The 24,970-nt window shown below is 43.3% G+C and overlaps 2 protein-coding genes and 1 long non-coding RNA gene across 5 annotated transcripts in view; 2 read left to right on the top strand and 1 right to left on the bottom strand.

Annotated features, from left to right (window-relative positions):
• The window catches only part of LOC101063923 (phosphatidylinositol transfer protein cytoplasmic 1), a 32,403-nt gene extending 8,163 nt beyond the window's left edge, over positions 1 to 24,240 (bottom strand). Inside the window, exons 1-3 of one of the 3 annotated variants that reach the window (XM_029850662.1) lie at positions 24,224 to 24,240; positions 23,808 to 24,031; positions 1,638 to 1,786 (exon numbers count right to left, since the gene is read on the bottom strand). In XM_029850662.1, coding sequence (XP_029706522.1) covers positions 1,638 to 1,786; positions 23,808 to 23,855 — 197 coding nt within the window. In that variant the 5' untranslated portion in view covers positions 23,856 to 24,031; positions 24,224 to 24,240. Of the gene's footprint in view, positions 1 to 1,637; positions 1,787 to 16,489; positions 16,896 to 23,807; positions 24,120 to 24,223 lie in introns of those variants that run through there. The other 2 variants (XM_011619511.2, XM_029850663.1) reach the window with 2 other exon arrangements.
• LOC115253259 (uncharacterized) lies at positions 10,865 to 20,220 on the top strand. The gene is made up of 3 exons (XR_003891545.1): positions 10,865 to 10,961; positions 11,060 to 11,166; positions 20,161 to 20,220. It is a non-coding gene; the product is annotated as an uncharacterized lncRNA (long non-coding RNA).
• LOC105418799 (golgin IMH1-like) lies at positions 20,988 to 22,641 on the top strand. The gene is made up of 2 exons (XM_029850661.1): positions 20,988 to 22,334; positions 22,421 to 22,641. The coding sequence occupies exons 1-2, from the start codon at positions 21,415 to 21,417 to the stop codon at positions 22,422 to 22,424; spliced, it is 924 nt and encodes a 307-aa protein (XP_029706521.1). The 5' UTR covers positions 20,988 to 21,414; the 3' UTR covers positions 22,425 to 22,641.
• Positions 24,241 to 24,970: the final 730 nt, after the last annotated feature.

The following is a 24,970-nucleotide window of genomic DNA, read 5'->3' as shown; positions in this document are numbered from 1 at the left end:
TGCAGAGTCAAGTCAGACAGAGATGTATGAGCAAATATTCATGTGTCTACTTGTACCACCACTACGACAACTGTACTACTGTAACCTTCTATGATATGCAACCTTGTCTCAGGTTGGTTTTTTTTTAGTTCTTCATAATTTGGTTTTATTTTTTCTATTGTTGAGGACAAATCAAGTTTTTTCATTTGAAGACAATGTAACACCATCACCAGTAACTTAAGAGACATGTGTTGATCTGTAAGAAGTAGAGCAAAGCAACTGTAGCTTCAGTTTTCGAGCAAAATACTTGTGGTTTACACCGATGACATGAAACAAAATGTTCCCGTTTATAGCGGACGTCGTCTGATGGTCAACTCTGAACTCGCTGTCAACGCTGAAACTTTCCTGCGGGCCTGTCTTCATTGTCACTTCCATGATTGACATGAAAACAACTTATTTCCCCCAGACAACAAAGCTTCAAATCTTCCCACTCTGGTGCGATGGTTCTAAATAAAACCTAAATGGAATAAATGCATTAAAAAACAACTTTGACAGTTATATTGTGCGAACATTGGCAGGCTCGCGCTCCGGCTCCATCTCGCTGCCTTCCAACAAAAGACCGACACTCCTCCTACTCCCCCATCTGCTGAGTTCTCTCGTTCCCTCTGCTTGTTCTTTTAAAGACTCTCGGCTGCAGCAGGAGCCGCTCTGGCGGGCGTTCAAGCCTGGTGGGTGGTTGCATCGCCGTCGCTGCCCAATTCTGGACGGAGAGGCGAAAACTGATGGACGCTCGGTTGAGTCGTCCAAATATAACGCGGGACGAGTCAGATGGGACGCGTCCAAATTGCCGAAGCGCAGCACTGCGGCAGATTCTCGGGGTTAACAGTTGGAGCACGACAGCTCCGGCCCAGACTGAGCTCCCTGCTGGTGAATGAGAGCTAAATGCTTTCTGGTTTCAGAGCAGACAAATGGCCAGTTTACCAGGACAGACCCGGCTAAAACATTTGATATGAAATGACTGTGGTTTCCTTAAACCGCTATGTAGCTTTCTTTTTGCTTTCCAGAGGGATTTTTTTTAGCTGCTTAGTGCTGAGAGCAACTGTTGCCTTGTGGGTGTGTCTCAGCAGTAGGTCTTGGAAGGACCTGGAGGACCATCTGATTAATCTGCATGACAACTGCTGGAGATTTGTTTCTGACAAGACCAGAGGACACAGTTTTTAATTCCTCAGCAGCAAAATGTAAACCGTCCAAGCTGGTGGTTAAAGGGGGGGGGGGGGGTTGCTGCAGCCAGGTCTTTCTCTGCTGCCTCTTATCTTATCCTTCCTCTGCAGAACAGAAATCTGCTGACTCAACATAAATGGCACTCTGGCAAAGGGAATGCTGACACAAGTGCTTGTGGTCAAACAAATTGGGAACAAAATAGGCTCCTTGTTCTTTATTGCCTGCCGTTCTTTGCGCACAATGTCATTTCTGTTTCTACTTGACACATTCTGTCACATTTCTGATTCACTGGGCAAAACATGCAGGAGGGCTTTTAGATGTAAGAAGATGCTGACAGCTCAAATGTGATGTGTAAACATCATTAACTAAATAGTGTCTCCTCTAGTGTTCATGAGCTGCAACTCTGCAGCAACTATAGATTAAAAAAAAACACTGACCTGTTGAGGTAGACGCGTTTCTCTGTGAACTGTCCCTGGCCGTGCTCCGGGTCCTCAAAGGGTTCATTCTGGACCACCTCCACCCCTTCGCCTCGATCACTTTGCTCATGACTGTGTTTACTGATCATGTACAGCTGTCCGATCCGGTACTGAAAGACAGAAACACCGACAAGTTCACACCTTAGGACGCTGACGTCAGCTAAAAACAAACCAAGAAGAGTTAAATCGCTTCATTTTCACCACAATGACCCTGTTTTTCATTCGCTGTAGTTCAATAGTAAGTGCATGAACTTGACAGTTTGATTGTAAGAAAAAAATATCATCAAAGGTCAATCTTAAACGGGTGTACCTGCGTGTAAAAAAACCTTGTGTTCACCCATTATTTTTAAGCTGAAATGAGTATAAGAGGTGATTGGAGGTGGGAGCGTCCCAGGAGAATCAAGGCTGATGGATTAATTTATGAACTAGCGTCCCAACTGACTCCTGTTCCTGAGTGGAACGTCTTATTTAAAAATCCGAGATTTCAAGTATGAAAATACAGGGAGGTGGAAACTGGAACAAACTATGAAGAAGGTTCATTATGAAGGCAAACACATTAAACACAACTGGCTGAAAACTCCCCTTATTTTCCTCCAGGAGAAGCGAGACAATCACTTCAGAAAATGGCGCGGCACTGAGAAACCACTCTTAATCAATCGCTTGGCTTCATCACCGAGCCCCCGCTAAGAGCGCTGGCGTTTGTCTTAATTTCATCAGGCTGAGGACTAAGCACTCTGGGTCATTCATCAGCGCCAGGACACACGCTCGGAGCTGGTCACTTTGTTCAGGTTGCCCAGTTGTCAGAGATGACATCACATAAATGATTCACACTTCACAGATGGTTTTCTTTACACTCCATTATTTCCCCTGCACGCATTCTGGACTGTGCACCCACAATTGTGTAGCTTCTATTTACACAAGCTGTTTTTTTCAAAATTGATGACTAAAGGTGACTTTAAGTGCATTCTTTGCATTCCAGTCTTCAGGAATATATATTAGAAATGCACTTTATTGCCCGTGATTTCAGTTTTGCAGCATGATTTGCTTTTATGCTGACAATGCTAAACTTCCAGCACTCCGTACGAGCCGTTGTAATCACAACCTGTGGAAACTATTTAACATTTGCTCAGAAAATGGGATTCGTTTGATCTGTGAACAGTGTTCTTTTTTTATTTCAATGTCTTCCAGTTAATGAGCACAGCAAGTGTCGCTCTGCAGAGAAGACACACAACCATGCGATCACACAAGGACAGTACATGTGGTCGTCAGCCTTCCGTGAATGTTGACTAAAATTCACAAATTTACAACCCTGAGTGCTGGTGATGTGCAGACAGCACAATCACGAGCAGCTTTATTACACACACACCCGTTCCTTCCACAGTTTGGGGGACATTTAATCAACGTGGCAGCACGGTGCCGTGCAATATTCTGCTCTCTCCAGATAAGATTATCCTTCAGCTGCGGGTCTGACAGTCGATCGGTGGACCGAGAGTGTAATTAGAGTGTCTGTCAGTAGACGAGTGAGACTCCAGAGAAAGGGCAAATGAACAAGATGACAAGTATATGGTGCTTACAGCGACTTACTCGGGGAGTAGAAGAAAGAAAGTTAGGTAAACAGTCATTGTGTTAACTGGTAGAGTGGCAGCAGCAGAAAGACAGGGAACATCAGCTGCAAATATCACAATTTTTCGCTGGCTCATTTTGACAAAGTGGAAGAGCATTTTTTTAGATGCTATACTAACAAACATTGGTGTGCACTGGAGTTCTGCACCGGACTACTCCACTCATCCAACTCCTGCCTGTCTTTTACAATTTAGGCAAATATGTTAATGAGAAGTGCTCCCAATCAATATTTTTCCACTGATGCCTGTCATATGTGGCCTTGCTAACCCCATCCGTTCCCATTCGCTGTGGCTGGGTTGTGAGGGAACTTAATGCCTCTCATCTGTACCGCTGGCCTAAATGAAGATAGCCCACAATTCAATCACCACCATCAGTTGTACAGAAATAAAACTAATACATTACATTCTTGCATATGTGAGGTCACATTTTAAAGTACTGGAGGAACCTACTCTGAAAGTATTACAGGTGTAGAGGTTCCTCGCCCAGCCACCAGGGGGCGTCCATGTAAAATATTAACGCTTTTTAAATTTCTGGTTTGTAATTACAATAAAAACAAAGACATAGTTTAAAAAGGGTCGATACTGGATTAAAAAGATGGACGTGTAAACAAACAAATCCTAAATCCAGTTCCGGCCATTATTGTTGATGTGAATAGAAATGAGACAAAATGATGACATGTATTGTTTATGGATTCGGAAAGCTGCTTCCTCAACCTTTAAGTGAATTAAACAGCAACTCAGTTGCTCAGCTGAGACTCAACCTGATACCTGTCAGATCCAACTTCCTCCTAATGTGGGATTCAGTGCGGGCGCACACCTGAGAACCGCACTCCCCTCGGAGAGAACGATTAATCACCTGAACTGCGATTATTCATTCTATTATCATGCACGACAAATGCATTTAGTGGAGATTGAAACTTATATTAGAACCACACTCTAAGGGACTTCTCCCCCTGGTGGTTAGGAAAGCATAAAAAGGTTTTTCCCTAAAATAAAGCATCATCAGAAATTTCACTCTTTGCAATAATTTTTACATTTCAGCCAATGAAAAGAATCCTTATTCCAAATCAGCACATACTGGTGTTTGTACATTAAAATTCCCCCAACACACACTGAACTGGACTCACAATAAAGTTCGAAACACCCTAGGAAACCACTTCAAAGTCGTGACCTCTGCAGAGCTGGGGGGGGGGGGCAGTTGGCTCCAGCCACTGAGGTAAAGGTCACAGTAGTTGTGCTGTGAAGTGCAGATCGGCATCCGCAGCCGTTTCTTCTACAGAGGGCACGGAGGACAGAACCAACCAACGCACTTGAACCAACCACTTTACAACAGGCGCCGGGCCGTAACGCCCAAACTATGTCACCCTGTTAACATAAATTATGTTGGCAAACACAATCAAGCATGATGGGGAGTTTATGAACACCGTGTGGTGCGCATATTCTTGCCAAATAAAGCTCAACATGGGGACCAAAGGCATGTATGCATTAATAATCTAAACAAATAAACAAACAACCACTAAAAATTAATTAATTTTGCACCTCGTTTCACGCAGAAGACAATTCCAGGGCTGGAAATTGAGCCCTGGCCCGCAGTGATTTTTACTGCTGTGATTCCAAGTTAATGGGTGGACTGGACCCGCGTGTGTAATGGTTGGACAGGAACTTTACAGCTGCCATAATTAGCTGAATCACTGATCATGACTGTTTACGTTGGTTTCAAGGAAAAGCTATTGGCCCGACCAGGCAATGCAGCTGTAAACGCTTGCGATTTACTGGGAAACGGCGACAGAGGCAGTGATTGGACCCCAGATCCCATTAAAGGGCCATAAAGCCTAGTCAGGAGGACAGGGAGAGGAAGGGGAGGTGACTTATCTGCAGCAGGTGCCCTTGGAATCGCCGGGGTAATCACGTTTTCATATGCAGGTGAAAAAATAGTAGAGTGGGAGAGTGAATGAAGGCAACCTAAATGAGAAGGTCAGAAGCTGTGCCGTGTGTGTGTGTGTGTGTGCGTGTGTGTGGCACCTTTCTGTACTATTTTTAGTGATTTTGCTTTGTTGGCAATCATTACTCCTCCTTTTTCCTCTCTCTTCATTGTGTTCATTGTGTTTTGTCCTTTACTGTTACTAATCTTTTGCTTTACCTAGAGCCTCATTTTAGAACCAACGCATTTCTTTTCTTTCTTTTCTTCCTTGTAAAGCTGCTATGCATTAGCTTTAAAAAAAACCAAAAAAAAACGTATTATCTGTTGCCATCACAATCGAGCAGAGTTCTATCTGGAACTATTTAGAAGAAGCTTTCTGGTGAGAACAGGCAACATCGGAGTGACAGGTTTGCTTCAAAGATCACAAACGTGCAAACATAAATAGAACCTGGTTCTCAATGTCGAGCCGCTTCTGCTCATCTGCAATTAACATTCTGAGAATGCTTTCAGAGTACGGAGTGTAGGCAAGCAGAGGGAATTCGCCGGATATCAATTCATTTAACGAGCTTGCGATCCAGAATCAAACTGTCGTATTTGTCATCATTCCCATAATTAATTCGGAGAACCGGTTGTGCTCCGAGACGTTACAATCACCTCAGATCATCCTTTAAGATAAATGCCAGAAACCTTATTAGTGTCATCATGATGAGACTGAGATAAACAGCTAAGAGAGAACTGAAACACCAGCTGGCTTCCGATAGCAGGACGGTTGTTGCAGCAGTTTTTACTGTACGGACTGAAAGATCCACCTGACGCTTTCTTCAGCTGCACCCAGATTGGCCCTTCCGCTGTCCGGGGCACTTAATTTGACCTACGGTTGTCACCCTCTCGTGATCCCTTCACAAGCTGAGCTACTGCATACGTGTAACTGTAAATGCGTTAATGACTTTGTATCAAGAGTGGCCTGTTGGCAGAGGTCAGTTTGCTACCACACCACTAACAACAGCCTCACCCTCACCCAGACCACAGCGGGACTTTCAGATACAGACTTTTCACAGTAACTCAGTGTCTCTAAATAACTGAAATGAAACTCAAGTTGGCTTTCTTTGGAGAACCCCGTCTCTGTCCCTGAATAAACATTTCATCAACAAAAGGAAAGGTGGACCCATTTTGTGCTTTCACACTTCTCATTTTGGTCCGGAGGTTGACAAGACCTGGTCCATGCCCTGGTCTTAATTCTTCTTCTGCCCCAGTAGCATGCTCCATAGAAACTCTGTGATATAAACTGTCATATACTGGATATACCCTATATTTTGGAGGACTATATTTTGATGCAAGTATTTGAAAGCAGCAGTACAAGATAAACTTCAAAAGCTAGCAGATGTCTAATAAACAGCCCAATTAATGATGCCACTCTGCGAACATGGTGACATTTTCTCGAAGTTCAGGTAAAATGATTTGTTCACAGAGGAGGAGATGAAGCCGAGACATCTGAGAGCACTCAGAGTTGGGCTCTTGTTCCTCCGTATCGAGGAGACTGTCCAGATGCTTAGATGGCCAGACTCCTCCCTGGGAGGGTGTGTCCAGCATGTCCAGCCACGAGACGAACCCCATGCAGACCTGGGATGTGACACCAGAGGGACACCATTTCCCATCTAGCTCTTCCAGAGGAGCTACAGAGAGGATGCACCGGGCTTCCTTAATGAAACCGCTGCCCTTGTGACCCGGATAAGCTGAGGAAAATGGAAAGGAACAGAGCGTTCGCAACGTACAGCCAGACAGTGCATCGCTGCCTAGGCAACCAAAACACAAGTGCTAATTATAGTGACAGCTGTAGACGCTGCGACATAAAGCCCTTCATGTCCAAACACACTGAGCTGTCAGGGAATTCACGTCTTCAGAGGCTTTTGTCTCAATGGACAACAGGCTTTGTATGCGGTGTGACCAAATAGCCTAGACATTAACAGGATGAGTTCATGTTTTCCATTAAAGTTTTAATTTCTGACTCCCTACTAATCTTTTCCATAAAGAGAAGTTTTTAACTTTGAGCTCCTCAATTGACGAATGACCAGTAAACACTTATCTTTGAGAGGAACCTGTGTCTGAATCCCTTTTGGACAGTGACTTTGCAAAATCCCATCGAGGCAACTGCAAACCAACACAAGGACAATGCACGGGGACCTTTACTGAGGCACCACAAAGCCAAAATAAACCACAGTCAAGAGCACCGAAGATTACAAGCATCTCTGATTGAATCATCAACCTGACGAAAATAATTGAATTGAAAAATAGAGTCGATTCCGAGTCAGTCTCAAGACTCTCGTAAAGGGAGTGGGGTGACATCATTAAGGTAGAGCTGCAACTGAATGTTGAAATTGCCTCTTTTGCCACATCCTGGCAGCCCTCGGGCCACATTCAGGTTTGCAGATTAGGACACGAAAACTGTGACACGGTTGTGACTCACATCTGTGTCTGTGACTCACTTCCGCATCACAGACACAGTGACACAAAAACCACTGGTCCACGGTACATGTCACTCTTGACACCGTGGGATGCGACTCACATTCACATCTAAGGGCAAATACCCGTCACCGATTCATCTGTCCCGCCCTCTTGTTGGATGTGTTCAAGTGGGCGAGGGGAGACCGTTTCCAACCTGTCATCAAGCTGCGAGCCAGAGCAGAAATGGAGAGTTTCTTTGGAAAAATAAAAAGTGGAAGGTGGAGCGTCTGTATCGGCAGGTCTGCCTTTGTGTCTGGAAATGCAGCTGAGACTGCATCACGCACTTCTGGTCATATCAAATCAATTTAAAGTTTAAAATTCAGACTCAAAATCTATTTACAGGCTCAGTGGTGGGATGGGTTAGATTCATTCACAGAAATCTGATCGGGACTAAAAAGCAGGGTGGATGGATCATAAGATTAGACAAGACCGATCTCAAGCCTGATGGCTTCCTGATGGAAAGAGAAGATGAAGTTTAACAGTTTCTGGTGGGAAATCTGTGAAAATGTGGATGATTTCCCATTAAGAGTCCAGTTCCTGAGGTAATGTAAAAGAGATCTACCCGATATTTAAATATATCATTTAGACAGACATTAAAATCACAGACATAAAACTATCAGAAAATCTGCCCTGTATATAACAGCTTAAAAATAATTTGATGATTCAACATATTGAAAAACAGGATTGCTCATTTTGTAAGCGTGTGTTTACACTAATGTGTCATTTTGCCCCCGACCTGTTACGCTCACCGCGAGACACGTGAACAGTGTTGATTCTTGGTCAAATTTCACTTATCAAGCTTCCCTCGTATCAGGAACTGTTTGTCCCGTAAAATTGCATCAGGCTTCGCTTGTTCCGATCGAGCCCCAAAGGCCTGAACAGTTTTAGAACATTTACAGATTCAAATGCGTGTTTTTTCCTTTTCCACACTCTAGTGAGCAACAACCTCGAGTACCGCGGCCGCAAAAACATTGGCCACCACAAAGAAATAGCCCCAGAGCAAAGAGGGAAACGGGCCTTGGCGGTCCCATCAGGGTGGCTAAACAAACGAGCTCAGTTGGCACTCTAACAGTACGGGACTCCAAATGCCCCCCCTCTCATTCCCCTGCAGCCTCGCGCAACTTTTGTGGGAAGCCGAGAGTGCTCTTAATTTCCTAGGAGCTGACTGAGGGGTTTGGAGTGGTTGCCATGGTGATGGTGAAGGGCCGGGAGGTGCAGCGAGGTCGCAGAGACTGCGAGTCCACGTCAAGTACAAACAGTTCTTTCAGCACCTGATTTAAAGACAGGAACATCCCGACAAGCCTGGAATGTTGAGGAACATGATCATTTTGCCATGTTTGCCTGCTCCCTTTTCTCACTTCTGGCTGCACTCAGGTCAGGTATGTGGATTATGTTAATCCCATGAGTCCCATTACATCCAGACCACGTTGCCTTTGGGTGTTCTGAAAACAGCAGCGACCTGTAGAGGAGCGACGTTTAATGGATTCACGTCGGGCAGATGAGAACAACACTGTGAGATTATAATGCCACAACACACAAGTACTGTGTGTCTGTCTTTAATTCCAGCAAATATGGCTAATTTTAATTTTTCACATTTAGACACATGACGTCACCATCATGACAAAGATGTTCTTGCAGAAAACAGTCAGTAGAAGCTTTTTAACACACACACACACACACACACACACACACACACACACACACACACACACACACACACACACACACACAAATACTTTTGTGCAACACATTAGCATGCAGATCCAGAGCCACAGCGTGTCAGGTGACTCTGTCAGTGGTCTCGGTCGTATTCAGTAAAGTTTGCCAAAATCTGCAGAGCCTCCATAGCAAGTGGACACGGAGGAAAAGTGTGATCTAAAAGTGATAATGGCCTCTCTTTACTGTTGAAACACGCAGGTAGATCAATACTGGACTCCTTCTCATTGAGTGTCCAATCCATCCCTGATGGCCTGTGAGTAAAAAACAGACATGAGGTTATGTGTGTGTGTGTGTGTGTGTGTGTGTCTGTGTGTGTGTAGCCACTGAACTGAAACTGCATTAGGACCATGGGACTGAGCTTCTCCTAACACAAGGTAGTCATGTGTCAACTTAGAGAATAAATCTGACCAGGCATGATCCACATCTTACAAATACAATGAAGAGGCTCATTTTGGTTTTTTGTTAGTAAAGCATGGAATGTGTTTATGTACAGTCACAGACAAATATATGTGTGTAGAATTGCCTAAAAGTGTCTGCCTTTGCTGCCCCATGTTGACGGACCATCATTTCAAAGCGACGCCGCTCCTCATCTGTAGTAGCGTCATCCCTGTAAAGTGACATTTGAAAGTATGAAAGAGGATGGCTCCTGCTGAGACTCAGAGGGGAGGGAGACGGGCAGCAAAGGCCACTGCAGACACAGAGCAGAGGTCCAGAGGAATAAAGGGATTTATTTGGACCTTTGTGGCCCGGTGCATCTGCAGCGTTTGTTCATGTCCAGTAGAAACGCTAACACAGCAACAACTCCGTGGAGATCACTTGAAATCCTGCTGTTGGCCCAGAGTTACTTCTTACAAAGGCGATATACTTACCCTTGTTGTTTAAAAACACAACTGGTTTTATGGCAAAATAAAACACTCAGAAAGAAAGAGCCCAAAAAGAAGCCAAAAGCACGCAAAGCTGGATTAGACCAAAGACGATGATGAGATGTTTCAAGTCCGTTTTTAAAGACAAGTCCCCTGTATATACCTACGTTAGCCATCCTCTGTTTTGAGCAAACTGGCTTTTGTTGACGTTGACTGAATACCCTTGACCTTCTGTCTGAGTTCCTGTGACCAAGAAATACTGAGCCAGCAATGGACCGTGTTTCCATAACAGGCTCTCTAATACAGCCTTTGATTACAAGGTCAAAAATGCACTGAAAAAGGGAGGTATAACATCGTTTACAATGGTCACGACAGCAGAGAGGTCATGCGTGCACACTGTGTGTTAGCAAATGTTCTCATTCATCCAAGAAAAACCAGATCCGAACAAAGGAGGAGGCTTTCAACAGCTGTTCCACCCAGTAAGTTTCCCAATCGCTCCCACCCAAAAGAAAACGATGGCTGGAAGCGTCCACAACCCTTTCATGATGCAGATGACCACTGTCGACCTCTCAGGGACTCCCAACGCTGAGGAAGCCTTTTGGAGGAGAAGTGGAACATCTTCAAGAAAAAAAAAACACCATCCTTTTGCACTGACTCAGTAAGTGAAAATCCAGTAAGTGAGCCAGTGGGTGAATAATGACGAGATTCTGTGTTACACACCTTTAATGAATCATTCTGTTTCTATGCTCCGGGAAGGTGAAAGAACAAAGAGTTAAAGCTTCATCCTTGGGCTATTCCTCTAAGATCATTCACCGTTTATCCAGGGAGTGGCTGACTTGCCGCTGCTGCGTGGAAAGAGAGAGGTAATAGTTTTCTGCAGACGCATCACATAATCAACATGATAGAAGGCCAATTGTTTTTTCTGGCACCGCCACTTTTCCACATCGTACATCCTCCCAGCTGCCAGTGACATCAGATCAGCTGCACCTCATTTCCCACCCCCTCCTCCTGAATTCTTTCCCTCCTTTACCACATGTCTTCACTCAGCAGAATAACCAGCCACTGAAGGAAAGGGAAGGTAAACACACAGACATGGGCAACCATATCCAAATGACCATATTCCTGATTCTCCCTGCGCACACGTCAATCCGGTCAGCAGATCTAAAGTTAACGCATGTACAACTGCACCAACAAGGGCGGTAATAATCTACCTGTGCCATTATGATCGAGTTACACAGGCTACAAGAAAGCTAGGGCTCACCACAAAGCCCGAGGAGACAGAACCAGTCTAGTGATAGTCAAAGCAACAATCTGAATAAGTGTATTACCAGGCAGAGTTTTGCCTTGCTGCGGTTTCACTGCATAATGCATTTGCCACAATATTTGTCAAGTGCAAATACGAGCGCCAGATGGAGTGGCGGAAGGCTTCGTCTTCACGGTGCAGCACTGGGGCCAGCAGAAGGTCTGCTGGAGAGTGAGTCTTTCAGGAATTTGACTCTGCCCAGCTCTGCCTCCCGCTGACGTCACAGCTGTGTTAAGGACAGATCTGTCCGTTTTGGGAGGAAATCCCCTTTTTTCCCTTCCTTTCTCCAAATGCCCGTGTTTATTTTTGGATTAATCTGCCTCACTTACACACCGTGACCTGGAATTTGAGCCTTTCTCATTTGCGCACTATGACAGTGAGTAATAAACGGCAAATTTGGTCATTGTGAATTTAACATGGGCTTTTGAAGATCCTGCCCAAAATATGTCATCACTGATAGAAACAAATAAAAATATTCAAATTGAGAGTTTTAGTGAACCAAACTTTCATACGAAGGTTAAATCTGTGCAACTCGGCAATAGTGTTTCGGTATGATATGAACCTTGAATGTTGCTCTGCTTATACTACATGGTTTATTGGTTCATAACAAGAAGGCTCCGGGTTTGATTCAAGCTCTCGGTGGAGCTGACAAATTCTCCCCGACCGTAAATTGGAACCAGCTCGTGAATGAAAAACGGGCATGGTGTGAGGACCCTGTGATGGACTGGGGACCTGCGTAGGGTGTAGTCCTCCCCCTGGCCCCCTGATGTTTGGGACAGACCATGAACTAGGGGCGTCATTGGCAGGGTCAGAACTGGTATTGGGTCCCTGGTGCTGTAAATGTCTGCCGGCTGCTTCTCATGGATGAGGACAATGTAGAAGTCAAACTACCAGCTTACGAAAGTGTATATGACAAATGAAGTAACTTCCTGGTGTTTCTACTCGACCCCCCCCGTATGATTCCACATCCCTTCTCTCTTTCCTTCCAGTACATTCTGGGGGCTTTACACAGATTGTACAAAAACAGAGACTCCTCAAGATAGAAGTATGTGGGATGAAAATGAGTCATACAGATGCAAAAACACACAAGCACAGCCGGTAAAGTAAAAATATGCACGTGGGATGTTATTGGCTCTGTGTTATGAGTAGAAAGTAAGCAGTGATCAATATGGGATGATGTTTGTGCTCAACAAAGCCTGGAGAAATGGTGGGGGGAAGAAATGGTTTGTTTGCTGTACCAAAGGGCTGTGCAGGATCCTGCTAAGTGATATCCATAGCTACGACCCCAGTTCTGCTTTGTACTTGTCCTGCTTTCATTTGTTGGCGCATCCTCACGTTATGGTGACTTCTTTTGGCCATTGTCTCAGATCTGGTGAAAAGAGCAGCATCAGCACGTCGCTGCCACGTGCAGTGGAAACACCCAGAATAAATCACGGTAATTGTATCAGATTTGTGTCGTTTTTGAAGTCAGACTCTTACTCTTGAGTTGACTGGGCAGCACGTTAAGATCTCTTTAAGATCTATTTAAAGAGCATCTACATCTGCCTCTTGTTTGCCTTTCCAGAGCCATAAAACCTGGAAAGTGAAAGGAGGGCGAGCTGTGATGGATGAGAAGGACGGTCTTGACGAGAGGTACGCAGACTCCAAAGGAGACTGGACCTTGTACCCTCAGATCACCTCTCTTAACTGGTTCCGCCAAATCGCTGCATTTTGTAAAGACTCTGAACCTTTCATCCGTGTTATGTCATTGTGCTCGTTAGTCTGAGCAAGCACAAGTCTTTGTCTGAAATGCATGAATGATCAAATGTGCGCAGCAGATACAAAGCCTCTCTTGGCAGCTGAATGGAATCATAATGGGAGATTATGTCCCATACAAATACCTTCTCCAGTCAAGTGTCTCTCTTTGGAAAACCTTGAACCACTTATTGCTCCGACCACCGGTAGCGTGATCATTCATTGACCATTAAAGGACGTGAAAGCCTGGGCTGTTACAACATGATCCAATAGAACATCTTCCTCTGAATGAGGTCTGAGATTGCATTCCTGTTATTGATATAATACCTAAACCGCAGACCCCTGTAAAAATTTGCTTATGCGCCATCACGTAGATGCACAGCCTGGAGCACCCGTGTGATCCCTGTAATGGAAAAGACCAGACAGAACTCGTCCATTCCTTATTTTGAAGCATTATTTCTGAAGTGCCAACTGTTCTTGACAGCAATGTTGCTCTATACTTCCCTCAATCACACTAAAAACTGCCAGTGAATCACCACAGCGCCAAACGTGCGTGAGATAAGCTGCAACAACTCAACTCACACAACTTCAAATTGGCTTCATTTCTGCATTCTGAAGTGTTTTAACAGCCTTTTTGAAAAGGCTATTATAAAGTGCAAATATAGCTATTTGAATGAAAAGGACCCAGTGATAAACAGATCTATCGTTCTTGTAATTTTTGCTATTTTAAAATACTACCTTGCCTCCCAGCTGACCTGGAAGTGCTTCAGAATCCACTGGAGGAGGATTAATAAATGGGGAGGGAAGTGGGGGCCTCCAAATAAGCATCAGAAGATAGATGGATTAAAAAATAAAGTACAACTGTAGGCAGCTTCTTTAAAGATAGTAGCACAACGAGCAATTCTGCTAAATCCATTTTAAACCATAATATAACAGAAGGTGGGGACGGGTGTTGGAAAGATTTTAAAGTTTTGTTTGTGTTTCCTCAGCAGAAGGAGGCAGCCAGATACTGCATTACATCAATGATTACAGCTTCAACTACAGGAGAAGCAAATTGGGGGTGTTCGGCAGCGCATCAATATAATATCAAGCAACCAAGTTAAGCAAAAATGTCATTATCAGCATTGCCAGCCTCTGACCAAGATACGTATGTTCACTTTCCAGCAATACTGGGGAAAATAAGCTAATTTCGATCTTTCAACTGTGCCGATTTCATTGAATTTTAACCAACAAACCATGTGTTTCATTAATATGACACACATGAGCAAAAAGGAGTTCACCCATGAAACATTCTGATAATATGCTGAATGATGCGTTGGACTGCACTGGGCTTTCATTTAGACATAAGCTGGGAGCAATGCAGGAGCCGTGCACAGGGGAGCTGAAGGCATCGCATCAGATATTCTGTTTAGCTGGAATATTGGCTGTCACAGTCAGTTTACACTCATGTTATTATCTGACACACTAAATGCCAGAGCTTGGTGCTCAAACACAGTCCGGAGGGAAGCTATGAGTATTATCTGCCTCATTATTTGACAGCTATCCTCGGGATGTTCTTACACTATAATCACTATAATCCAGTCCACCATTGGGGGTAACGGTCGGGATGAATTGTACTGGTTACCATAGAAACCAGAGATGTAATGAAGTATGTCGGCATACAGCTATCTATAGACTGACTACTTTGTGCATGTGTGGGTTGAGCTGATAGTTCTTCCAGAGAGTTTCACCTGTGTGGGGGCTGGCGAGCACGGCGGCACGGTGGTCGGTGTGTATCTTCACGGCGAGCTTAAAAGGGCCCGCTTCACACATAACGGAAAACCAAAAATTTCCGTCCGTGGGGACGGCGCTTGCACGCGATCACAGCCAGGAACTGAAACCTGGCTGCCGATCGGAGCAGACTGTTGAAAATTTAAAACAGTGCATTTCCACAGTGCAAAGATTGAGTGAAAACAAGCTGTGACGCTCCTCTGACTCACATCTGTGTGTGTGTGTGTGTGTGTGTGTGTGTGTGTGTGTGTGTGTGTGTGTGTGTGTGTGTGTGAACACAACATGGTACACCTCAAATAAACCCTCCCTGCTCAGCTCTCATCACATTTCTCTGCTCTACCTGTTATTCAGCTGCAGCTGCATTCCGTTGCTCTGATGTGTCTGTAACTTTATTGTATGTGGAAGCCCTCCGAAACATGACATTTGAGGGGGTTGAAGCCGTTCAAAACTGAAAGCAGCAGCTGATCAGGTTTTGAGCACACTGTGCAAGGCTGATAACGTGGTTAAAAGTGTGGCTAAACAAACACAAGGGGACTTTACAGGGCGATAACACCGCTGCTGCAGTTCAGATGGAACAAGCCAAACGTCCATTTCTGAGAAGATGTGCAGGTCTCCTCACAAAAGGTTCATTTTTTAGTCTCGACACGATTAGCATGTATGGGTAATTAAAAAGGAACCTTGCCACAAACATCAGCCGTCCAAGAATAAGCTGCTCTTTCTCTTTTTTCAGCACACATTACTGATTTAGCCCCTTTCAGACACATGACAGTTGTTCCACACCAAACTTGATTTAAGCGCTTTGCATTGTTGTAATACAAACAAGCATTTGTGTTACCTATGAATGTGTATAAGACACACACCTACATGAACATGTAAGCAGTTGGAGGATAGATGGACAGTCAGGTTTTACTTTGTGCAATAAAAGCCTTTCTGGTTATACAATAGACTCATGAGAACACACACACACACACACACACACACACACACACACACACACACACACACACACACACACAGCCATCTAGGAAATGAGAATGGGCCTTATCTGTGGATAATGGGCCATCACTGCCCACAATGGTTTCCTCTACTATAGCAAATGGTATCAAATGGGATTCTGATTGAATCACAGCATTGTCATGTACACCAGATGGCAAAGTGGCCTTGCAATTTACCATGACACCAAAAAACACTAATGGGCCTTTCTAAATAAACCTTGTAAGATGTCAGAGGGCTTGGAACATAAACAGAGAAAACAACGTATTTCACGAACTGGGCCCCAGTGCTCACAGGAAACAGAGGGGCTTTTGTGGTTCCCATAGTTACAAATGTTTGATTAAGTTATTACAAACAAGACTGGATTTACAAGTTTAAACACATACCCAAGGGTGAAACCATCGTCTTGGACCATAACCTGTGACCCTTCTTTAAACAGCGGTCTAAAGTCAAATGTTACAGACGTGTGTAATCCATATTATGATTTTGAAGGCAGGCACATCATCTTGTCCAACTCTCCATAAGAAATAAGACAGGCAATTTGAGTTCTCTAGAAAGAAGCCTGGGTGTTGTCTCTGTGCTCACCCACTCCCTCTGCTTCTCAGCACTGCCTGTCTATGAGTACATAAAATTAACTGGCGTCATGGAAACATGCTCCAGGATTTAACGGTGGCAACCGATCTTGTTCAAGAGCTCTTATTAAAAATGGGTCTAACAAAGCAGCAGCCATCGCTGACACATTTTTGTTGTTTCACTTTCTAACATGAGCCGGACGAAGTAAAACCAGAGCACCGATGGAACATTGATCCATGTTTTCAACATTTCTTTCCAAGGACATTTCAACCATTTATTAAATGGTTGTTGTTTTTTTAAAGTGAATTATGCTCAACACTCATAAATGTTAGGGGACAATGAAGGGAGGTTTGTGAACAGTTGTGAGATGGTTGGATCCCCATGTGTCTGCAAATATCACTTTCCATTTAATTTTTAATGACGGTTTGTGCTGCACGCCCGGAGCTATGCACATCACACAGGAAGTAACACACAGCATACTTGTTGCTTAAGGCCACAGAAATTGTGGTTATCACTTTAGAACAAAATATCTTGTTATCTTTGAAACTTATGCATAGTACGAGAAGACTGGAGATGGAACAGAATTACGAGGCTTTGGCAGTAGCCAGCCCTAAAGAGACTCCGATCAAATTGATAAATACAAAGCTTTCCTATATCCGGCTGGAGGCTAGCTTCTTTCAGACAACTTACATTCTCATATCTCAGGCTGTGCACGAAAAGCGCTGAAATCAGGTTCACTGGGGATCAAGTCAGTTATCTGCATGTGCTGTTTGCAAGTATTGGCTTGCATTGACCTACAGTGCCTGTCTGTCCAAGCAGCCGTGCGTTTTCGCCATCCAACCATTTGTGCAGTCATCGATTCGGCCCAAGTCCAATTTCACACTAGCATTATTGAAACGAGGGAGGGATTTGCAGAATACCCATGCAGCAATGTTGCGCCTCTTAGAGAATGTACTCTGTATGTAAAGGATAGCTGTGCTGCAGAAAGACACAGCTCCAGGGGGCCAGTATGAGGCATGGTAGAGGAAACACCTGTGGTAGCTCTAAGGGCCTCTTGAGTTCCCTTTCTTTCCTGAAGTCACCCCTTCTTCCCACAATAACAAGCGGATGGCTTATTTTCTTTTGGTGGGCAAGCCCACAGTGTTGCACAACACATTCAAATGTTAACAACTGGGTAGTTTTTTTCAGTGTTCTATGCTGTCAAATTTGGAAGGTTCCTGAGTCTTTAACCAGACTAGGAAAAGGACCAGAATGGTTCCCTCCGTGCTCATGTGAGTTGGCAGACATCCCTTCAAGCACATTTGGCTCCAATTGATGGATTAATTCTAGAATAACGATTAGTGGAAACCACACTGGGAGCAGTGGGCAGTACAAGACAAACTGAACTGAAACCATGTGCAATTATTTCCGCACAGAATAACAACATTGTAATGAGGGCAAATTAAACAAATAGTGGGCAATTTAACCACATCCATTGAGGTAATCAATAAAAATTATTCCCTATTAAAGGCTAAAGTTGGTATGGTAACAAGTTAATAAGTGATTGGTTTCAAATGATTACGATATTATTAGTTAAAATACAAAATGCTGTCATATATTATTGTGCCATGGTACCATAATCAGCATATGGCAACCTAAAAAAATGCCCTGATGGTCTCAGAGCAATCTTCAGCAATCTTCAACAAACAGATGGTGTGATTAATAATTTTTTGACCGGTACTACCTCCGGGCGTTGTAACTGTGTAAAACCCATGATTCTTAAGTGACTTGGAGCAGCTCTGAGGTTGGCAGCCTGTATGTTTTTCCTCGGGATTCTGAGACAGCAGGAGCCCGTAAGGGATCCTGCAGCAGACCACAATGGTTAGAAGGAAGATATCTATGATCTGCCTCTCCTTTAAGGAGGAATAAGGGGGGAATTAAAGAATGGCCCTGGTTAGAGGAAAGAGAACAGCCCCAAGGAACTGAAAGCAGGGGAATATTTTCTTTTTGGCTAAGTGGTCTGTGTAAATGGAACTTTTAAATCTTGCGTCTTGATGGAATTTTCAAATAAATCTCAAACACACACGCTTCTGTGTCACTGAGCTCGCTGAAATTTAGCATCGAGGCCTATATTTATTGATGTGGAAAAGCAGTCCATGCGCCTATAGTGTCCTAGTTTAAAATAATTTATATTTTAAAACATCTTTAAAAAAGATCTGTGTCTGTATTTAAAGGAAAATGTTCTTTCAACACAATGTAAACATTCAAATTAAAAGCATGGAAAGTCCCAAATGTGAAACAGGGCAGTGGTTTAAATGTGGATAATTTAAATCCATTTTTGGTTCAGACTGAAAACAGGAAGGAATGTTAGTATTTCCTGACCAGAAACAATTATTTCCAAAGAAACCCAAATATTTGAGCTTATGTACAAAGGATTATAGTGGGAATTGGTCTCAGTCCAGTAGGCTACCATCTTGGACCACCAAAAAAGCAGAAAATTGCAAAAAAGCTTAGAATAATGGGACCCAAAATAGCTGCAGTGAGGCTGTGGTGACGTTAAAGAATGAGGTAACCTCTGACCTCAGTCAATGCAGCGAGACTTGGCCTTGCATGTCCCTGAGGTTTCATATCCATATCACCATGTGACCTTAGGAATTTCAAAGAAAACAATATCCCAGGACTTCCTTTCTTTGCCTGCTCCTCCCTTCTTCTTTTTCGGTCCTTCCGGTCATCGTTTTCCTCTGTCTGTCCTGTAATTACTCTTCAAGAGTCATCGCATTGTTGCCCAGTCTTGAGGCCTTATCCTTCTACTCCACGTTTCCTTCTTTATCGCATCCATCAAAGTCTCCGTTTGTACCACAATCCAGGACATGGATTTTAGGGAGTGAGTATGCGAAACCAGACTCCATGTGTGTAGCCATGATAATAACAAGTAAAAACATGTGGCACCATTTAAAATGGAGATTAAATTACAACTCTTACTAGGGAAGTCTTAAGTCAGGAAATCAACTATGCAGCACCAACACCTGGAGGGAAAATTTTCTCTTTCCCACAAAAGGACTCACACTCCCATTCAAGGTCACAGGCTCAGGCTCGCTACGTTACTAATTACACTAAGGGTCATAAATAATTTGTGATCGACTGCGTCAGGTACACCCTCTGTTGGCTTGCTACTCATGTTAAGACAGTCCCTGGTTTGAGTTTTTCTGTGTGACAGTTGTACACATGGGTTCAGCTCTTAACTGATGGTTCTTAGTGGTGAAAGCCACATTCCTGTGCAGCACTGTATATGAGTAATAACGCAGGAAGAATGTGAGTGTAATGAATATTGAGAAAGATAGCAAGAGAATTTCAAAATATTGTGAGAAACAAAGTTGTAATAGATTGGTAACATCTCAGGAAGTGGAATGTTTTCTTAAATTGTACACTGAAACTGTCTCCCCACAGCTTGGGGGACAGGAGACTTGGTGTGATTGATAGTTTGAATGGTTGCCTTTGTATGCAGGTCCTGTGACTTATCCAAGGCCACCAGAAGGCAGCTGGGATGGACTCCCGGCCCTCGATTCCCACCCCTAAAATAAAGTATCGACTTCTTGATTTTTCCAAGAATGCATCAGACTTGACTTGTGTGGAATTGACACAGCTATGTATCCCATAATCCATTTCACCTCAGCAAGTGACAGGTCTCCCTGAATAACACGGTGCTATCAGCTTCTTATAGGTCAGGAGAAGTATTTTGAAAACTATTCTGGATCTGATGGGAAGCCAGCACAGGAGTCATGTGACCTCTCCTCACACCTTCTATAGCTGCAGCATTTTGGATAAGTTGAATGAGCCTCAAAAAATTATTTGGACATCCAAGCTCTGTCCCCAGCGAGTTCAGAACTGAAGAAGCCCACAAGGCGAAACGTCTTCAAAGAGAAGAAACACAGTCCAGTTGACAGAGAAAACTACCTTGGACATCCAAATAATTCCAATAGTTAATTTTTTTCCTATGCACTTCCATAAATAAAAAGTAATTTGTTTACTTGGGATAAACACAGCACTGGAGCTTCCTACCAGCCAAACATGCCTAGAAACTATTGGATGAATTTATGGGTTGCCTGTGATGGAGGCTCTACTTATGCAAGATTGCAAGTACACACTTGGAAGCCAGCTGACGGCACTCCAGAGCGAAAACAAGGAATAAGCGTTGAGTTTGAGAGGACTGAAGGGCTAGAAGGATAAAATGCAATGTGTGACAACTTCACCCCTCAGGATCTTGTCCAGGCACTAGGGAAGAAAATCATAAAAGTTGGCAGCACGAGGGGAAACAGGAGATTGGAAAGCCTCTTGACTGCATGCAAAAATGACAGCACCTCGTCACAGCGTCTTCAGCACTGGTGAGACTGCTGCCACCGTGGAAGGCGCATGTGCTAGCTTATAATAAGCACTTTATAACTTAATATATTGTGTGATTCCTTATGATATAGTGATGACAGCAGTTAATGGTTGCAATGGTTAAATGTTTAAGAATGTTTTTCACAAAGCCATCATGAAGGATTAGGATTACCATCAACAGTATTTTCGTACAGACGCGGAGTTTCATGAAAGTATAATATATAGTTTTATAACTCTCCTTTTATTATTAAGTCTTTGATGTGTTCAAAGCTCTGATGGTGAAAATTTTCAATGATAAACTATAAACCAGTCAAACTCTAATAAGACAGATTCAAATATAATATTAACGGACAATATAATAATACAATCCACCAAAATAATGGACGAGGAAAGATTGGATATTATCGAAGAGCTCAAGGAAAATGAGTCATTCCGCTATATTGTCGATACCCTGCACTTGTTTTTCAACATACCGCAGCCATCCGACTCCACAGACATAGAGGAAAAAATTGTGTTACTCCAAAACAAATACGAAGAGATCGCATCAGCCAATCAGCAAGCGTCGATTGAGGAGATTTTAGGGGATCTTGTTGCCTTGAAAGAAAAGTTGGAAAGTCAAGATCAGACCCAACAAGAAAGAAGCAATGACATTGCAAGTATAAAAGAAGCCCTCGAGAAGATTCAACAAGAAAATACAACAAATCTAAAGGGCGAGATCGAGAAGCTCCAAAATGAGCACACCTCTTTGAGAGAAGAAAATGAAAGTCGTATCTCGAGTATGAAGGAAGAGGTTGAGAAGCTCCAACAGGAACAAAATATGGCACTGAAGGAAGAGATCGAGAAGTTCCAACAAGAGAATATTACGGAATTAAAAGAAGAGGTCGCGAAGCTCCGACAAGAGAATACATCACTGAAGGAAGAGCTTGAGAAGGTCCGAAAAGTGACAGAGGCATTGACTGAGGATGATAAAGATGATGATGAGAGCACTTTTTCACTTGAAGATAATGAACTATTTACTACAATGAAGGACGACATTAAAAAGCTCTCTAAAGAAGCCTATAAGTTGAAAAAAGAATTTATAGAGCTCAAAAGTACCAAAGAATCTCAGGAAAAGCTAATAGACACACTTCACGAAGAGAAGCAGGTTCAATTGGAGCATATGAAACAACAAACAGATCTTTTATCTACGTTAATAGATACAGACCAGGAACAACAAAGTCAACTGGATGATCTGAGAACTATGCTGGAAGAGCAGAGCCTGTCCCCGCAGTATGAAGTTAGCCAAGATGTTAGTATGAGGTCAGAAGACACAAACGTGCAATTTCCAAGAGACACCAGTCAAGACAAGATTAGTGACATACAATATCACATCCTTCGGTACTCAGTTGAAGATGGTAACGTTGTCTGGAAATCAGAAGAAGCCTCAGTCCAAAGTGATGCGTCCTGGCCAGGCTGATCCCAGTTGTAGGGCATCCTAAAGCATACTAATTCCACAACTCTGCATTTCTTAATTTTCAGCATCCTTGGGGGATCAACTGGTTTGGATTGAACCATTAAACATGTATGAATATCATTAAAATTGATAATAAATATAAATTTAAGAAAATGCGAAAATAGGCTCTATTTGACAATTCTGCTACATGTTTGAATTATGCAAAAATATCACTTCACGTTTGCGACTCACACATAATATGAGCCATATATTTGTACGGATATGCACCGCTTTAGTTTTTCTACTTTATGATTATGACTGAGGAATAAGTAGCACAACAAGAGAAACTTGGTTGGATGTGAAATGGAATGGCCATTATCACTTTTAAAACCATGAAAAGACTTAAGTTTACCTTATAAGAACAGTCGGATGTTAACAAAGTTTGGAGAAATAATTTGTAGTTGATAAAAAGGTAATAAATCACAATACCTGGCTGCAGCATTGTGAAAATATCGAACTCGTATTGTGAAACTATCGGAGCACAAGACTTCCGGTAATACCCAACCCGAACAGGAAAGCACTCCAATAGAGTGTTTTCCTCAAAATATTTCAATGTTAGTCTTTGGATCTTGATTTTATCTGTTTATGGATGCATTATGGTCCTAACACGCCAGCTATGACAAATGGACAGAAAAAGTTGTTCATTTCAATCCCTTTTTAAACACATCTTCAGGAGATTTGAGGGGCGGCGAAGATGCAAGATGCTTCCAAAAACAATGGCAGAGGTGGCAAGGCCGCCGTCCCGCCATAAGACAGGTAGGCCAGAAAGAGCCCCATACTCATCTTCTCCTGATATGGGTCGTGAGCCTAAACCTCGCCAAGCTGAGTGAACAGAAATAAACAATGGAGCCTTTCTTCAAAACAGCAAACCATGCAACATCAAATCTTAATTATCAATATGAAAAGTGGCAGAGAGTCATGCCAGTGCCATCATGTGAGCTCAAGAGAGGCATGAAGTGAATTTACATGTGTGTGTGTGCGTGTGTGTAATGTAGAAGAGCGACAGATGAAGTGACACCACACTTCCTGCTGAGATGATGATAAGGTGACCCGTCATTGCACATATTTTTGTGTTTATTTAATGTTTTGTAAGATCACCTTTGGTGTGTTCAGAAGCTGTCAACATTCCCGAGAAAGTGCAGCCTCTGCAGTTCACCTGAACCCTGTCTCACCACATGCTGCGCCACATGTGGAGGAGCGTCACAGCCAGACGTCTTACAGATGTGCGAACAATCCAACTTCAAATTCAAAAAAAGGCAGAATTGAAGGTGGAAACTCACCTCCTCCACGGTGAGGGGCATGCATATCCTGTACTCCTTCAGCAACATCTTCCTCGGGTGAGTCTCCTGTGTGTATTCACGATGTGTCAAAGCGACCAAGTGAGCGTCCGTCCGCCGCCGGACGGGATGTGTGTAAAACCGGAGACGTGTCAAAGCATGTGGGACGGTGGGGAGTCCGGATTGTGAAGTACACCCCAGTCACGCCTGGGTTCTTTCATCGGAACCTGCAGACACGATGAGGAATGTGGAGCAAGAAGCGGAATTAGTGTCCAGGATTGTCCCCTCCTTTCACACTGAAAAGTCAAGCAGGAAAACAGCGACGAACCCGAGCGGAAGACGCGGGGCTTCAAAATAAGAGCACGTCAGTTGTCACGCTCGTAAAGACGCGCAAATCTGCAAAAAAGCACCAAACATACTTAATAAATTCCGAGGAATCTGTTGTCGGTCTTAAAAGGTGGATCCTCTTGTTTCCAATGGTTGCTTCTATCCGCGACGGAACTTTAATAATTTAGTTATCAAATGCTCCGTGGGGACCAGGGGCCTTTGTGTGGAATTTCTCTCCTTGTTTGCGTGGGTTCTCTCTGGGTCCTCCGGCGTCCTCCCACATCCCAGAGAAACACACATGGGGGATGGGTGACTACAGTGACCTTAAGTGTGGATGTGGGTGCTTGCTTTATATATTATCCTTGTGATGAGCGGTAGATGATGGATGGATGATCTGTGTGATGAATGTTCACATGGACAAAAGGTAATTTAATCACAATTTGAGAATTAGAAATTACACTATTAATCGGATGTGTCCTCTCGTCAAGGTTTATCCATTGTTCAAGGTAATGACCATAATTTACAAATATAGTTGTTTTCCTTATTCTTATGACATTAACAAACATGTTAGAATGAATATTATACATGGTACCAAAACCCCTAATACACGCAGATCACTCAAAAATGTCTATTATATAGCATGCAATTACGTGAGAAACAGCGGTAATTTGAAAAAATATACCGGATATTGTGTTGATTTGCTTTTGGAATTGGCAAAACAGAGAATTTACTCAAGTTTGCTTGAGTCGTTAAAATTGTACCAAAGGACCCATTGAGTCAAAAGGCCTGACCAGACTTCTACAATACTTGAATCTGTTTGCAGACGCATTGGAAATTTT

The sequence above is a fragment of the Takifugu rubripes genome, chromosome 17 (assembly GCF_901000725.2).
Source record: "Takifugu rubripes chromosome 17, fTakRub1.2, whole genome shotgun sequence".
Classification (NCBI taxonomy): Eukaryota; Metazoa; Chordata; class Actinopteri; order Tetraodontiformes; family Tetraodontidae; genus Takifugu; species Takifugu rubripes.
The sequence above is the reverse complement of the archived record's forward strand: the minus strand, read 5'-3'. Positions and strand labels throughout refer to the sequence as shown.

Excerpts from the sequence above, each read along its gene's own strand:
- LOC105418799 (XM_029850661.1), top strand. The coding sequence starts at position 21,415 with ATGGACGAGGAAAGATTGGATATTATCGAAGAGCTCAAGGAAAATGAG.